This window comes from Mixophyes fleayi, chromosome 12 (genome assembly GCF_038048845.1).
Source record: "Mixophyes fleayi isolate aMixFle1 chromosome 12, aMixFle1.hap1, whole genome shotgun sequence".
NCBI lineage: Eukaryota > Metazoa > Chordata > Amphibia > Anura > Limnodynastidae > Mixophyes > Mixophyes fleayi.
In genome coordinates, this window is record NC_134413.1 from 45,908,950 (window position 1) to 45,923,953 (window position 15,004).

Consider the following 15,004-nt stretch of genomic DNA (forward strand, 5'->3'; position numbering starts at 1 on the left):
GACACGAGTAGAGCTGGAAGCAGCTTTGAAACTGCAGACACCTATAGAGAATCACTGGGAATGAGACTCCAAGATCAGGCCACTACCTAAGGTTGCAGGTGCCTTAAGTAGGGTGAGGTGATTGATCCATCAATCACATTAGTGGTCAGGTGTAGTTGTTAACGGGACCTACGCATGCGCAGTGCGACAGGATGGTGGACGGCCGCGGTTCAACACAGGTGTAAGCGGGAAAGATGGAGAACCATGTACCTGAGTGGAGGCACTCACACTCCGGTGAGTGACAGGCAGGGGGACACAGGAACCTGAGGGTGTCATGGTGTTGTCATTCTGAATTGCTATCACTGGGTCACATAGACATCTCTCTTTACCTTGGTCACCAAAGTTTCTCCAGTTTCTTAGTCCAGGGGACTGAACAACGCTGCTCCTTTTCACAGTGATTTTAAGCAGCGCTGCCACAGCACCTCCCCTGCCGGACTCTCAGCTATCTGCTGCATCTGAATGTACCAAGCCCGGGGATTAATGGGGTGCACTGGCTGCACAGACAATCAAGCCTCCCGCCGGAATCTACTCCTGCAGCCTCCGACATTGCAACGGCACCCACGCAGCGATAACACCCGGAGTAGCTGCATGTCACCCTGGCTGTGACCTGTGAGTAGCTATCCGGGGGTGAGGATTTGGGCGCCATGACTCCTTCAGTACCTCCTCCGTGGGCGGAGAATAGCTGTGAAGGGGAGGGCGCCTTGCTGCACAGCTGTGCAATGAGTCACTGAATGACTCCATTTCAGTTCCTGGACAAATCATAATATGCGCGGCGGCTAATGGCATTGTAGGTCAGTTAATCATGCCCGCGGCTGCCGATAGTATTAAAGACATTATTAACTATTAACATGGCTTCAGTGGCGCCCCCCAGAGCACGGCGCTCTAGGCAGCTGCCTAACTCTGCCTAATGGAAGCGCCGGCCCTGTGTACAGTCTATAACGGCTAAATTTTTTACTATTTTCTACAAGTGGAGGGGGGCCTAAAGAGACAGAAACCAGACTGCCTTTCTCCATTTCTTTAAATATTTAACTATAAGTGTAGGGTAATATACACCCAAAGACCATGGCTGCATTGCCAATATGTATAGATGGAGAGGAAGACAATCTGGTTTGTGTGCAGGGGCTGATCAACCACTAGGCTGATCAGGCTGAAGTCTGGGGCGCTGTGTCCCGGGGGCGCGACGCTGCGGGTATTTTTTTTCTTTCATTAATTATTTTTTTTTCCTTTCATTTTTTTTTGCGGTGGGGGAGGGGAGGGGGGTGTTCACCGCGGGGAGGGGGTCGCCGCGGGGGGGAGGGTGGAGTTCTCGACGATGCAAAGCATTGGTGGTCGGTGGTTAGCAACAGGCAGCCAATCGCTACCTGTTGCTGTGCAGCAGACAGGAAGCAGGAAGTCTTCACTTCCTGTCTGCTGATCTGAGGAGTGAGGAGCAACGCTGGCCAGCACAACTACAGGTAAGGGAAGGGGGGGAACTGCCCTGCATATCTATAGGGAGGAGAGGAACTGCCCTGCATATCTATAGGGGGGGGGAACTGTCCTGCATATCTATAGGGAGGTGGGGGGGAACTGCCCTGCATATCTATAGGGAGGGGGGGAACAGCTTTTCATATCTATAGGGAGGGGGGGGACTGCCCTGCATATCTATATGAAGGGGGGGGGAAACTGCCCTGCATATCTATAGGGAGGGGGGGGACTGCCCTGCATATCTAAAGGGAGGAGGGGGAACTGCTCTGCATATCTATAGGGAGGGGGGGAACTGCCCTGCATATCTATAGGGAGGGATGGGGAACTGCCCTGCATATCTATAAGGAGGGAGCGGGGGGGGAACTGCCCTGCATATCTATAGGGAGGGAGAGGGGGTGGAACTGCCCTGCATATCTATAGGGAGGGAGAGGTGGGGGGAACTGCCCTGCATATCTATAGGGAGGGGGAGGGGGGACTGTCATACAAATCTATAGGGTGGGAGAGAGGTTGATATGTGTGAAGGAGGGCAGAGGTGGGGGGCTGATATATGTGACTGGGGGAGTTTTGATGTGACAGGGGGGATAGCTACAGAGTGGTGGTAAGGAAAATAGCTGCAAGGGGGATGGATGCAGGACGGGTTAAAGAAAATGGCTGCAGTAGGGGTTAAGGAAAATGGCTGCAGGGGGTATTTAAAAAATAGAGCAGCTTTGGGAGGCATAATCTCATGATTGTGTGGCGGTTACATGGATGCTCTTTGTGGTCTCAGCAATCACTAGAATAGTAAATATTAGTGAGATGGGGTTGGTAGAGGTTTGTATTTGATTGACCACAAATATTCATATATTGCTTATATATGCCTGTACAATGGGGTACTTTTAGCTGGCCATAATGGAGTGTTTTGTTTAACTAAAGGGCCTAATCATTCAGGGTTTGTTAACATTTTGCATTAATAAATTTTTGCATTTTCAAAACAGGATGCCAACTTTCCAGAAGCCAGCGAGAGGATAACAAAGTTGCAAGAGAGAAGAGCAAGAACAGGTAAGAGACAATGGCACAATCTTTCTAAATTTGAATGCTGGAGAATACACCGGAACATTCATATTCAGGAGTGTTCCTATACACCTATATATTCAGTGGGTGGGGTGGGGTGGGGGGGGGGCGCTGCGGCCGTATTAGCCTAGGGCGGCCAGAACCCTTAATCAGGCCCTGTTTGTGTGTAGAATTAATGACGGCTTACCAGGAATTAAACTGTTTTTTTTCATAATTATATAGCTTTACAATTACATTACTTACCCAAGAAACAGGTGGAGCACTAAATTTGGTTATTTTATGGCCAAAAACATTGATTTTTAAACAAAATTGCAAAACAAAATCAAACAAAACCAAAACCAAAACCAAAACACACAAGGGCGGTTTGGCAAAACCAAAACACGACGGTAATTCAGATCCAAAACCAAAACCAAAACACGGGGGTCAGTGAGTATCTCTAATTTGAATGTCGTTAAATGATGGAACTATGTCGTGCTGATTCTGCAGTGTGTATACACTCATGACTGGCAGTCTCCATAGATGCCTACAGAGTGTGCAGAGTCACTATCTTTTCAGTAGATGGTTATGACAGATGAAGAGCACAGATCTGAAGGTGAATCGTGTACAATGTGTTTAGTGTGTACACATGAATCGGCATGCTAATCGGGACTTTTTTTTTTTTGTCTTTTCTTTTTTTAATAGTTGCCAAAATTGTTAAGGACATCGCATCAGGAGAAATTTTCAGTAGTGTGTACCCAGCCTTACAGACAGACTTATTTCTCTTGTAACAGTTCATATGTTATTATAAATCAACACATAAAAATAGTAGCATATTTACGCCAAGCAATTTTCATCTTTTATTAACCTTTATATTCCAGTTACAATACTCTTCAATACAGGTATGGTTATTCATCATCTGTATTATTATTATTATTATTAATTTTTATTTATAGGGCGCCACAAAGTATCCGTAGCGCCGTACAAGGACAAACAATGGCACAGTACAAGGTGAAACAGCACAGTACAAGTAACAGTAAGAACTATAACTCTGGAGGCTCAGGCACAGCATGAAAGAGAGGGAGGGAGGGGAAAAGTGAGTATAGGCAGGTAACTATGGCCCAAGAGGGTGGACACGGATGACAGGTTGAGAGTCACTGAGGGGAGTGGAGAGAAGCGAGAGGAGACAGAGGGCAGAGGGACCGAGAGGAGGTGAGCTGAGTAGCTGGAGAGCGCAGTAAAAAGTGATGGAAACAGGAGGTAGGAGAGCCCTGCTCAAAGGAGCGAACAATCTAAAGGGAGGGGAAGACAGACAGACACATGGATGAGACGGAGAGATGGGAGAAACGGAGACGGAGTCGAGGAAGGGGGAGAAGGGAAGAAGGGATGAGAAAGAGAGGTAGCCGACCGGTGGGAGTTTAGGCATGAGACTGGAAGGCTGAGTATTAGACTTCAGGAAATCACATCAATGTTTTCCTGTAAAGAAAAAGGGAGTAATATTTTGATTATATTAATTAGTTTAATTATTTTGCAAATATATGTCCATAAAAAGATATGCCTCTTTTTTATGCCCACATGTCCTACTGCAGTCCTACTACTAGTGGATATCGGCCAATAAATACATAAATACAGGCATGTTATATTACACAGCACTAATAGGTCAGATAAGACGCTGTATGTATTATAGCAGTTAAAGCTAAAGTAACAGAATGATACATTTCTATATTATGTTGTTTGCTCTAACTAAAACATTTGGTAGTTCCTAAAATTATACTAAACACAGGTAGAGTACATAATAACGACAAGGGAAATGTCGACACTTAATCTGCCAACATGTCGGCAGGCTAAATGCCGAATTCAGTTATGCTGACAGGTTGACAATGTGTACAGTGTGATTGGCGACATGCACAATGTCGCCAATGACAATGCCGACATTAAAAAACCAATGCCGGCTTATCCGGGGTATAGCTTTGGTCTTTTAATGTCAGCATTGTCATTGGCGACATTGGGTATGTCCCCTGTGTGTATATGCAGACATGCAAAAGCAATGTGTCTGCTACAATAATTAGCAAACCTGCAAGCTCCAGAGCTGTGGTTAATCTGATCACACACACCCCATTGTGTGCAGAAATCTAGACATTTCGACTCTATGGCACACTCCATTTGGTCAACAGTATGACTAGAGCATAAAGTATGAGGGAAAATGGCTGAGAGAATGGGACATCTGGATCGCAAACACTGAGCCGAATCTGTGGTTCTGTCTTTGAGAAAAATCCTTGGCGCTGTGTTCCTGTATCTCATCTTGGGAGACATAGGACTGCTGCCGCCATTAACTCGCAATAGGACAGCATACCTTTGCAACTCAATATCAGCAGTGTAAAGCCTCAGGCTGGGGACTTGGCCCCCACATAGGGTAACTGCTATTATTCTTATGTTGTTCCATGTGTATTTACACAAATAAACCACATGTTTATATTTTTACAAACCAGGGAGAGTTTGGTCAGCAGTACAACACTGCATGCATCACCTGACCCAACCAATAGATTGTTAGATTTTAACTTTTGTTTAACTATTAGAGCTATTAAGCTGAAATTTGGCATACCAATGGTGAACTGTCTATGTGTGCTGCAAACCATAATCTAAAGTTAAAAATCTTAATATTTTTTTACACTTTCTGTTTTGCATAGAATTACTAGTGTAAAGGGTGTTTTAAATCTGTGGTTTGTTTTGTTAGAAAGCAAATGTTTCAGTGCATTATCTTTGGCTGGGTTAGATATTTGAGAAATATTTTTTTTTTACAATTTGTTAAAATCTTCCCTATTTTAAAGATAGAGTATTTCATGGCAGTGCAGAGTCACCCGCTGGAGGGGAAGTGTCCTGGGCCGCAGGGAATGGTGGACAACGAACGGCTGGCGGAGGTGACTCAGTGTGACTGCAGCGAGCTGAATGGTGCGGTCAAAGTCGTAAGAAGGCAGCGAGAGACATCCTGACCTGATGTGTGTGTGTGTGTGTGTGTGTGTGTGTGTGTAGGCCACAAAGTAGAGGTGTGATGGACACGCTGATTGCATGGTGAGTCATGAAGTTTCAACTCCAACTGGGTGCAATATGAAGAGTCGCTGAGTATATACAGGTGTATATGACAGTAAAGCTCGTTAACGGGGAATATGTAAGAGAAATTTAGTGGGCAGAGGGGCATGTGAGAGAAAGCTTGGTGGGCAGGGGGTTGCTTGAGAGAGAACTAATGGACAGGGGGCATGAGGGAAAAACTGGTGGACAGGGGGTATGTGATGGAAAAGCTGGTGGGCAGTAGATGACTTGCGTGAAAAAAAGCTGGTGTTTAAGGGGTATATGATTAAAGATTGTGGACAGATGGGCATGGGTGTCATTTGAGAGAAAACTTGGTGGGCAGGGATTAACTTGTGAGAGAACTTGGTGGGCATGGTACATGAGAGAAAAGCTGTTTGCAGGGAGACTTGTGAAAGAAGCTGGTGGACAGGGGGACATGTGTGGGAAAAGCTGTTGAGCAGAAGGGAAATGTGAGGAAAAGCTGGTGTGCATATGAGGCAAAAGCTGATCGACAGGGGCATGTGAAGTAAAAGCTAGTTGGTACATGTGTCATGTGAGAGAAAAGTTGGTGGGGTGGGTGTAACTTGAGAGAGAACTGGTGGGCATGAGAGAAAAACTGATGGGCAGGGGTTATATAATGAAAAGGCTGGTGGGCAGTAGGTGAATTGTGAGAGAAAAGTTGGTGATTATGGGGCTTAGTGGTTAGCACTTCTGCATCACAGCACTGTGGTCATGAGTTCAATTCCCAACCATGGCCTTATCTGTGTGGAGTTTGTATGTTCTCCTCGTGTTTGCGTGGGTTTCCTCCAGGTGCACTGGTTTCCTCCCCCAATCCAAAAACATACTAGTAGGTTAATTGGCTGCTGTTAAAATGGTCCTTAGTTAGTGTGTGTGCATTTGTTAGGGAATTTAGACTGTAAGCTCCAAAGGGACAGGGACTAATGTGAGTGAGTTCTCTGTACAGCGCTGCAGAATTAGTGGCGCTATATAAATAAATGATGATGATGATGATAATAAGCTCAAAGATTATGGACAGATGGGCATGGGTGCCATTTTTGAGAGAAAAGTGGATGGGCAGGGATTAACTTGTGAGAGAAAACCTAGTGGGCATATGTGGATAGCATGAAAGAAAAGTTGTTAAGCATATGTGGTACCACAGGAGAAAGAAAATGGGCCTTTCAGGTGGCAATTTAGAGATAAGCTGGCGTGGTTCAGGAGAATAGCTTTGCCACTATGGGAAAACAGTCACATTAGCTTTGCAATGCACCAGGCCAGGCAGTTTCAGCCATCATATTGGAACCCCCAAGCTGGCTAGATCATTAGCTGAAGCTTTGCCATACACCCTGCATGTAAGCATTAACACCTGACTGGCTACTCGACAAATTAGAGTGGAGTCTTCAGGAATATTATGAAAATTATGCAAACTTCCAGGCTTGGCCCTGGACACTCTGCCCTAACCTGACATGATAGGAAAGATGAGGGGTGATATAGAGGACAGCTGCCATACATAACGACCAGCTGAAAATGGTTAGCAACATAGTTGCAAAGTACAGAGCAAAGCTGTTGTGCGCAATAAAAGCTTACAGCTGACTATAAAACAGCTGCAAAGTTCAAAACTGCAGAATACAATAACAAGCTGAAAGTGGACTGCAAAACAGACACAAAGTGAAGAGTAAAAATGCATAGCGCAATGTCAAACAGAATAATGTAATCCAGGCAGCGAGTCCGGCCATTGCCGCTTTAAAACCGGCAATTTCACTCTGCCGATCAAAACTGACGTAATTTCTTCCTGGAGACATTTCTCAAAGTTGCATTTACATGTGATGGTAATTAAGCGTGGGGGAAATACTGCATGACTGTTATATGGTAGTCATTTTTATTTTTACTCTAAGGTGTGTTGGCATTCTGGCAGCCGAAAAAACTGCCACACCTGTTCCAAATGATCTTAATAAACTGGAATGTTAACCGTAAGCGGTTTATAAAGCCAGTAAAGCTATCAGAGGTTTCCTGGATAATTAGCTGCATGACTGCAGCAGTACTTGTACAGCTGATGCTTACAGAAAGTGGAAGCAATGTAGGTTGCTATAAACTTAGCAACCAGCTGAATCAGTGAACTACAGAAATGATCCTAATCCATACTTGCCAACTCTCCCGGAAAGTCTGGGAGACTCCCGAAATTCAGGTCAGGCTCCCGGGGAATATGGCATTTCTCCCACATCCCGGATTTCACCGAGAATCGCGTCATTTGACGCGATTCTCAGTGAATCACGCCATTTTGGAGGGCGGGACGAGGCCAATCGCGTCATTTTGGCCCCGCGATTGAAATTACGTTTTCGCGGAGGGCGGGGCCAAAATAACGTGATTGGCCTCGTCCCACCCTCTAGTTTGCCCCCTCTCCCAGAAACAAGTTTCCGGGAGTTGGCAACTATGTCCTATACATGGTTGCAGCAGCAGCAATAATTGCACAGCAAATACTTCTATTTCTTAACATTACTCCCCACCCCCCTTTGAGGAGGATTTGAAGAACCCCGATATCAAGGTATCTGAGGGTTTCTTTTATAAAAATCCTCCACTAATTATTTGCCATGGAGATCTCTGGCAGGGACCTAGGACATTTCTTCAGGGCCATATCCACTCCAATGTACCAAAAAAATGAACCTGTTTCTGGACCTTCTTCACATCTAAGATTTTGTCCATTTCAAACTCCTCTAATATAGGGTTCTGACCTGTTCATGATGATGTGAATAGGAACAGGTTTGAACAATGCACAATGCAGGACCAGGCTGGGCTAGGGGCAGGAGGGCAACTGCGCCGCAGGCCGGTCCCACAGTGGACTACCTTGGGCAGGGTCACTGGGCCACCTGCATTGTTTTCCTTTAAAATGTTCCTAATAGGCTGCTGAGTCGACTCATGCCCCCGGGCTAAATTTTGTCAGCCTTTCCCTGGCTCAATGGACGGTCCTAGGAATCCTTAATGAAGGAGGAAGGTCTAATTGGAAACTAACTGGTTTAAATTTTCTGGTAATCTTGAATGGACCAATGAATACATGCCCAAATTTGTTAGAAGGTTACTCCAACCAGATATTTTTGTGGACAACCAAACATTATGCCCCACATCCTGCGATGTTTGTTGAATAACAATTTTGAATGAGTAGTTGCCCAAGAAAGAGATTTGCACCTTCTCCCAGATATGTCTAAGTTTACTCATAGTAGTCTTGGTATCCCAGTTATCAGTAAGCCCTGAATCTGAAAATAGGCTGCCTCGGGATGATAACGGTCAATGCAGAAAATTCTTCTTGAGACTAACTAGAAATGTCGGCTTCTTTACGTGTCATATTTGTAAGAGGAGCAACAATGATTGAGAATGTTTTTGTAAACCTCAGGTAATAATTAGCAAAACCAAAAAATCTTTGTAAAGCTTTTAGGTTAGTCGGTTGGATGATGATCCAATCCTTTATAGCTTGTACTTTGCTTGGGTCCATAGTAAAACCTTGGGGAGATATGATATAGCCCAAGAAGGTTACTTGAGACATGTCAAATTTGCATTCCTCTAATTTCGCAAGTAAATTCTCATAGTTTCTGGAGAACTGTTCTGACATGTTCACGATGATGTGACAAGGAACCGGACATATATATGAGAATGTCATCCAAATAAACCACCACGTATCTGCCAAGACACTATCTCAGAGCAACATTAATCAATACTTGGAATAGAGGAGGAGCATTACTTAGTCCAAAGAGCAAGGCCAGGTATTCATAATGCCCATGTGAATACTGAATTCAGTTTTCCACTCATCCTCCTGACAAATATGTATGAGGTTGTATTCACCTCAAAGGTCAGTCTTCGTAAAGACTGATACTCCTTTCAGTTGTTTAAACAATTCTGGAATAAGGAGGTGAGGGTGTGTAGTCCACACAGGGTCTCAGACTCCCATCTTTCTTAGACAAGATGAATAAGCCGGCACAGCGGCGGATTGGTGATAGGCCTTATTGGGAATTTTCCCGGTAGGCCGGTGGCAAATAAGGCCGCTTCAGGCCATCTGATTTTTAAAAATAAATAAATTAAAAATTAAAAACATTCTGCTCCTGGTGGCGCTGTGTTGGCGGGGAGAATAGGGTAGTGGTGTCTACAGATCCGTTCGTCCTCCAATGTTTAGCCTCCTCCAGGCCCCGTAGAAGCAGAATGTCACATGGCACGAGCACCACATGAGAGGTGCCATCCCAAGTGTGCTGTGCACGCGTGGCAGAGAGGAGAAGAGATTCCAGTGCAGCATGGCTTAGACAAGGTACGTGTGAGGGGAAGGGGACTGCTATTCTATTTTACTATACTATGGGGGGTCTGCTAATCTATTTTACTATACTATGGGGGGACTGCTTATCTATTTTACTACACTATGGGGGACTGCTAATATATTTTACTATACTATGGGGGCTGCTAATCTGTTTTACTATACTATGGGGGGAGGGCTGCTAATCTATTTTACTATACTATGGGGGGCGGCTAATCTATTTTACTATACTATGGGGGGCTCCTAATCTATTTTGCTATACTATGGGGAGGGAGGGCTGCTATACTATGTGAAGGAATGGGAGGGGGCAGCTATACCACTATACTATATGAGGGAAGGAGGGGGGGTGCTATACCACTATAGTATGTGAGGGAAGGAGGGGGTCTGCTATACCACTAGACTATGTGAGGGAATGATGGGGGGCTGCTATACCACTATACTACATGAGGGAAGGAGTGTGTGGCTGCTATACCACTATACTATGTGAGGGAAGAATGGGGGTCTGCTATACCACTATACTATGTGAGGGAAGGAGGGTGACTGCTATACTACTATAATGTGTGGGGGAAGCGAGTAAGGGGTATTAATATAAGGTAGATGTGAGGTAGGTTATTCATCTAATGGTGGAGTGTAGGTGGGGCTAATTATTTAATAGGTGCGATTTTATTTTAGTGGTGATGGTAGGGTGATGGTTAATTTAATAGTGGGATTATTAATTTAAGATGATGCGATGGGACCTCTAACTTAATCCTTGGGTGATATGGGACTATTAAGTGAATGTGGGGATGTTTGTGGAGAATGTCTATTTATTAAACATGAATTATTTAATGGCAGTGATGGTTGCAGGAATTAGGTATCTTTATTAAACGTAAATGCTATTAATTTATTAATGGGGTGGGGGGGGTCTCTACTGTAATTTGTGTGGGGGGTAAGCTATTAACTTAATGGTGGAATATGGGTTGCAGCTAATTATTTAATGGTGGGTACTATTAATTTATTTGTTGGTTGATGGTGGGGCTATTTAATAGTGTGCGCTATTAATTTATGGTGAGGTGACAAGACCTTTAATATAATGCTGGGGTGGTTTGGGGCTATTAATTGAATGTGGGGCTGAGTTTGGGGAGGAGGGCTATTTATTAAATGTGAATGTGAATTATTTAATGCCGGGGAGGGTTATGGGAAATAGTTATATTCATTAAATGTAAATGCTATTAATTTATTGCAAGCGCTGTTTGGTGGGAGGGAGATAGATTTATTTTTTTAAATGTGGTTACTATTATTTTAATATTGGGGCTGCAGGGAGGCCTAATAATTAAACGTGAGTGCTGTGCTGTTGATATAATACCAGGGCTGGTTGGAGTTTTCTGAATTTCATGTCCCCATTTTTTTCGCCAAATAGGACCCCGATATTTTAGGCTCCAGACAAGCAGCAACTAAAGACACCAGCAGCCACAGGTGGTGAAAGTGATAAGACAGGTAGGAGCGAGCAGGACAGTCTGCTAACAGTCCTGAATCTAGTGAACAGTCCAGAATTTGGGTGACTGTCTCACTTAGTCAGGATTTGGTCCGACTACAAGGACAGTTGGGAGGTATGTCTTGCTGCACACTGTAAGACTCATGGGTGGCCAAATGGAATATGAGGTTTAACACGTGATTTTAGCAAAAAAATAAGGATTTTAGAAAAAAAAGGGTGTCCAAAACCAAAACCAAAACACAAAGTTATTCCAGATCCAAAACCAAAACCAAAACCAAAACATGGGGGTCAGTAAACATCTCTAATACAAATACATTAAGGGTCAATACAGAGAACATTCATGGGAACTTTTTACCCCAAGGACTATACACACGACACGTGGTCACCCCCTAAGGTTAGAGGAGAGGAAATTTAACCATCAAAGGAAAGGGTTCTTTACATTAAGGGCAGTCAAGATATGGAATTCACTGCCAGGGAAGGCTGTGATGGCAGATTCAATAGATATGTTTAAGAAAGGGTTAGACAAATTTTTAGCGGAAAAGTGTATCCAGGGATACGACCGTTAATTAAAGTGAAGGATAGTAGTGGATATAGGGTAAAAATAGGACTGCAATATTGGGTCTAGGGGGATTTTCACAATTGAAACAGATTGGCGGTTGCTTACTCTGGATCAATTTCAAATATAAGTGCGATCGCAGGAGATCCAAAATAGGTTGAACTTGATGGACTGGTGTCTTTTTTCAACCTCATCAACTATGTTACAGAGCAGAACCGAGCTGCATGCAACTAACAGCATACTTACCAACATGGACAAGATGATATCTGGGAGGTCCAGGCTGCAGGTGTGTGTGGGGGCGGGGCTCGAAAATCGTGTCATTAGCCTCGCCCCCAAAATGGACATCACTACTCTGGACCGATAAAAACAGGGGGCAGGGTGGCAATGACGTGTCATTGATGTCACTAGGCCCCGCCCCCTCCATTTAGTTTATACAGCTGGCCAGGATCAGGGAGAATTGCCTGCTCTCCCAATACAAGATTGTGGATAGTGTTCACCCCAAAGAATGATTTGTCTATGTGATCAATCAATCTGTGGATTATGCTGAGGAAACCTTACAATCATTTCATAATTAGGAGACCTAACTACATACAAGGGGATAAACGCAGAATGTAAGCACCCCACCTATAAGGTATAAGGATGGTTTTCAGTTTTATGGGTTTCTTTCTAAAGGTATGGTGGTTATCTTAATTTTCTGTGCCATTTCCTGCAGCTTCACTGTCCACTAGAGCAGTGGTAGGGTATTGAATTGAGTCAAACGAAATTTCCACAGCGATCTGCAGAGAGTTAGAAGTCAAACAGTTGCTTTGGCCTAGGAAAAGCTTCCCAGATTTTCCTAGGCCCTGAAGTTTCCAGACATCTTTGGGCATTCGCTTACTGAATGTCCATCACCGCCACAGCAAATGCATAACCCTTGGGACCTTCTCCTGATTCTTTCTTCAGACGATATGTGGTAGGTACCAATTTGCATGGGTTCAGGAATGTTCCTATTAGGGAATGGATAGAAACATAAGTCGTGTCAGTACATGACTTTTTCTCCTGGCGATGTTCCTTGTGACTTCTGTCTATGCGAATAGACAGACTTATGAGGGATTCCAGAGGTTCACGAACAGGAACTTGTGCTATCTTTGCTGGTGTCAGTAAGTCCTACTCTGAATTGAGTCCACTGACCACCTACGGAATTCAGAGCAATAGTCCTCTGCTAATTTTTGCCCTTGTCTTAATGCATGAAGACGGGACTCTGCAGTAGTCACCCTTTCAGGGTCCTTGTGACAAAACGAGTTTGATAACACTGTAACCGTCCTGCTCCTCGTTTCTCACATAATGTGGATCATAGCAAATACTTTTAATAGCCCTTGCTTTTGTTCCCCAGCTCAACAGACTACAACTGCAGTGTCTAATTACATGTGGATAAAGGGACATTGTAGTTCATTGTAAATATGTATAGTGTGCATTGTTTATTGATGATGTGACAGTGAGGTTGTTATTCATTGTCCTTAAAGTGAAGCCAGAGGGGTTATGGGTAGGGATCAGGTTGCAAGATACAGGTTTGGGGGAAGGCTAATTAGTATCCATTGTTCTCAACATGACTAGTTCAGACATTTTGTCTAGAGCCCAGCGTTGGACCTTCTATGGAAGTACAGCTCATTTCCACTCCCCCCTCCAACCCTTTGATACAGCGCCCACCAATGGTTAAGAAGGGTAGACACAGGGGTTTGCCCAGGGAGGGGAAAAGACTGTGGAAATTAGACCCTAGATATAAGGAGTCACTCAAGGGGAAATATATTCATTCTGGGACTGGAAGCTGCAGGGTGGCTGGTTTTTAGAGTTCATGTTCTCTACCAGTGAAATACATCGACTGATCCTTGGGTCAATAGTTCGGATAACCAGGTGACTGTAACTCCTTAAGCTAGTGGGGTAAGGGACAGATGATGTGGTAAACCTGCCTGGCATTTATTTACTGTGTGTACATAATATTCTAGTGGTTGTTTTTATTATATAAAATGTATTGCTTTACTTTCTAACTGCATTTGCCTGAGTGACTAATAACAACCTTAAAAGGTACTGGATAGAATTCCCTGGCTTAGGAATTGTCACTCACCGGACCGTGAGTGCCTCTTCCCGGACATTTAGGAACCGTGGCCGTCCTCCATCCTGAGGGTCTGCGCATGCGCAGCCCTTTCCTATACTTCAGTGTATGTCCCTTTAACTCAATTGGCAGATCAGGCAACCTCCCTATATTAAGCACCTGTGGTCAACACCACGTTGCCTGATCTTGGAGTCTCATTCCCTATGAGTCTCTGAAGGTGTTCCTGTATTCCTCGTGTTTTCAGCGCTGCTGATTCCTGTGGTTTCCAAACCACTTCTACCTCTGTGGTCTCCAAACCACTTCTACTACTGTGGTTCCCATACCACTTCTACCATCAACTGTATCATCGTGACTGTTAGCTGATTCCTATCCGCTGCCTCCGTGTACTACAGTCTTCCAAACCACTTCAACGCTATTACTTATCATTGTGACTGTTTGCTGATTCCTATCCGCTGCCTTCGTGCACTTCAGTCCTCTAATCCACATCATCGCTATTATATTTCACTGTGACTGTTTGCTGGTTCCTACCCGCTGCTTCTGTGCACTCCAACCGTTACTTTACATCCACTCACCTGTTCCTCATCAAGTCCGTGAGCTGATTCCTATCCGCTGCCTCCGTGCACTACAAGCCTTCAGCCTGCAACTCGCCTGTGTTCATTATCGTGACTGTTAGCTGTTGTCTATCCGCTGCTTCCGTGCACTACAGCCTCCAGCCTACAACTCGCCTGTGTTCATCATCGGGATTGTTAGCTGATGTCTACCCGCTGCTTCCGTGCACTACAGCCTCCAGCCTACAACTCGCCTGTGTTCATCATCGTGACAAGTTAGTTGATTCCTATCCGCTGCTCCTGTGCACTGCAGTCTCTTCTCAGCTCTCCTGTGGTTCCTCGAGACTGCTGCTCTCATTGCCATTTGCTACTCTCCGTGATCAACAGCTCCTGGTCTACTCTGCTCTCCCGTGTTCCATCGCTACTGACAACTATTGGTTGCTACTGGTTACCT

The 15,004-nt window shown here is 44.6% G+C and overlaps 1 protein-coding gene across 1 annotated transcript in view; it reads right to left on the reverse strand.

The window, feature by feature from the left end:
• Positions 1-3,365: 3,365 nt before the first annotated feature.
• The window catches only part of LOC142109251 (cholinesterase-like), a 31,464-nt gene continuing 19,825 nt past the window's right edge, over positions 3,366-15,004 (reverse strand). The window contains exon 4 of the mRNA XM_075193358.1: positions 3,366-4,005. Within this exon, the coding sequence (XP_075049459.1) occupies positions 3,995-4,005 (11 nt within the window). The 3' untranslated portion in view covers positions 3,366-3,994. The remainder of the gene's footprint in view (positions 4,006-15,004) is intronic.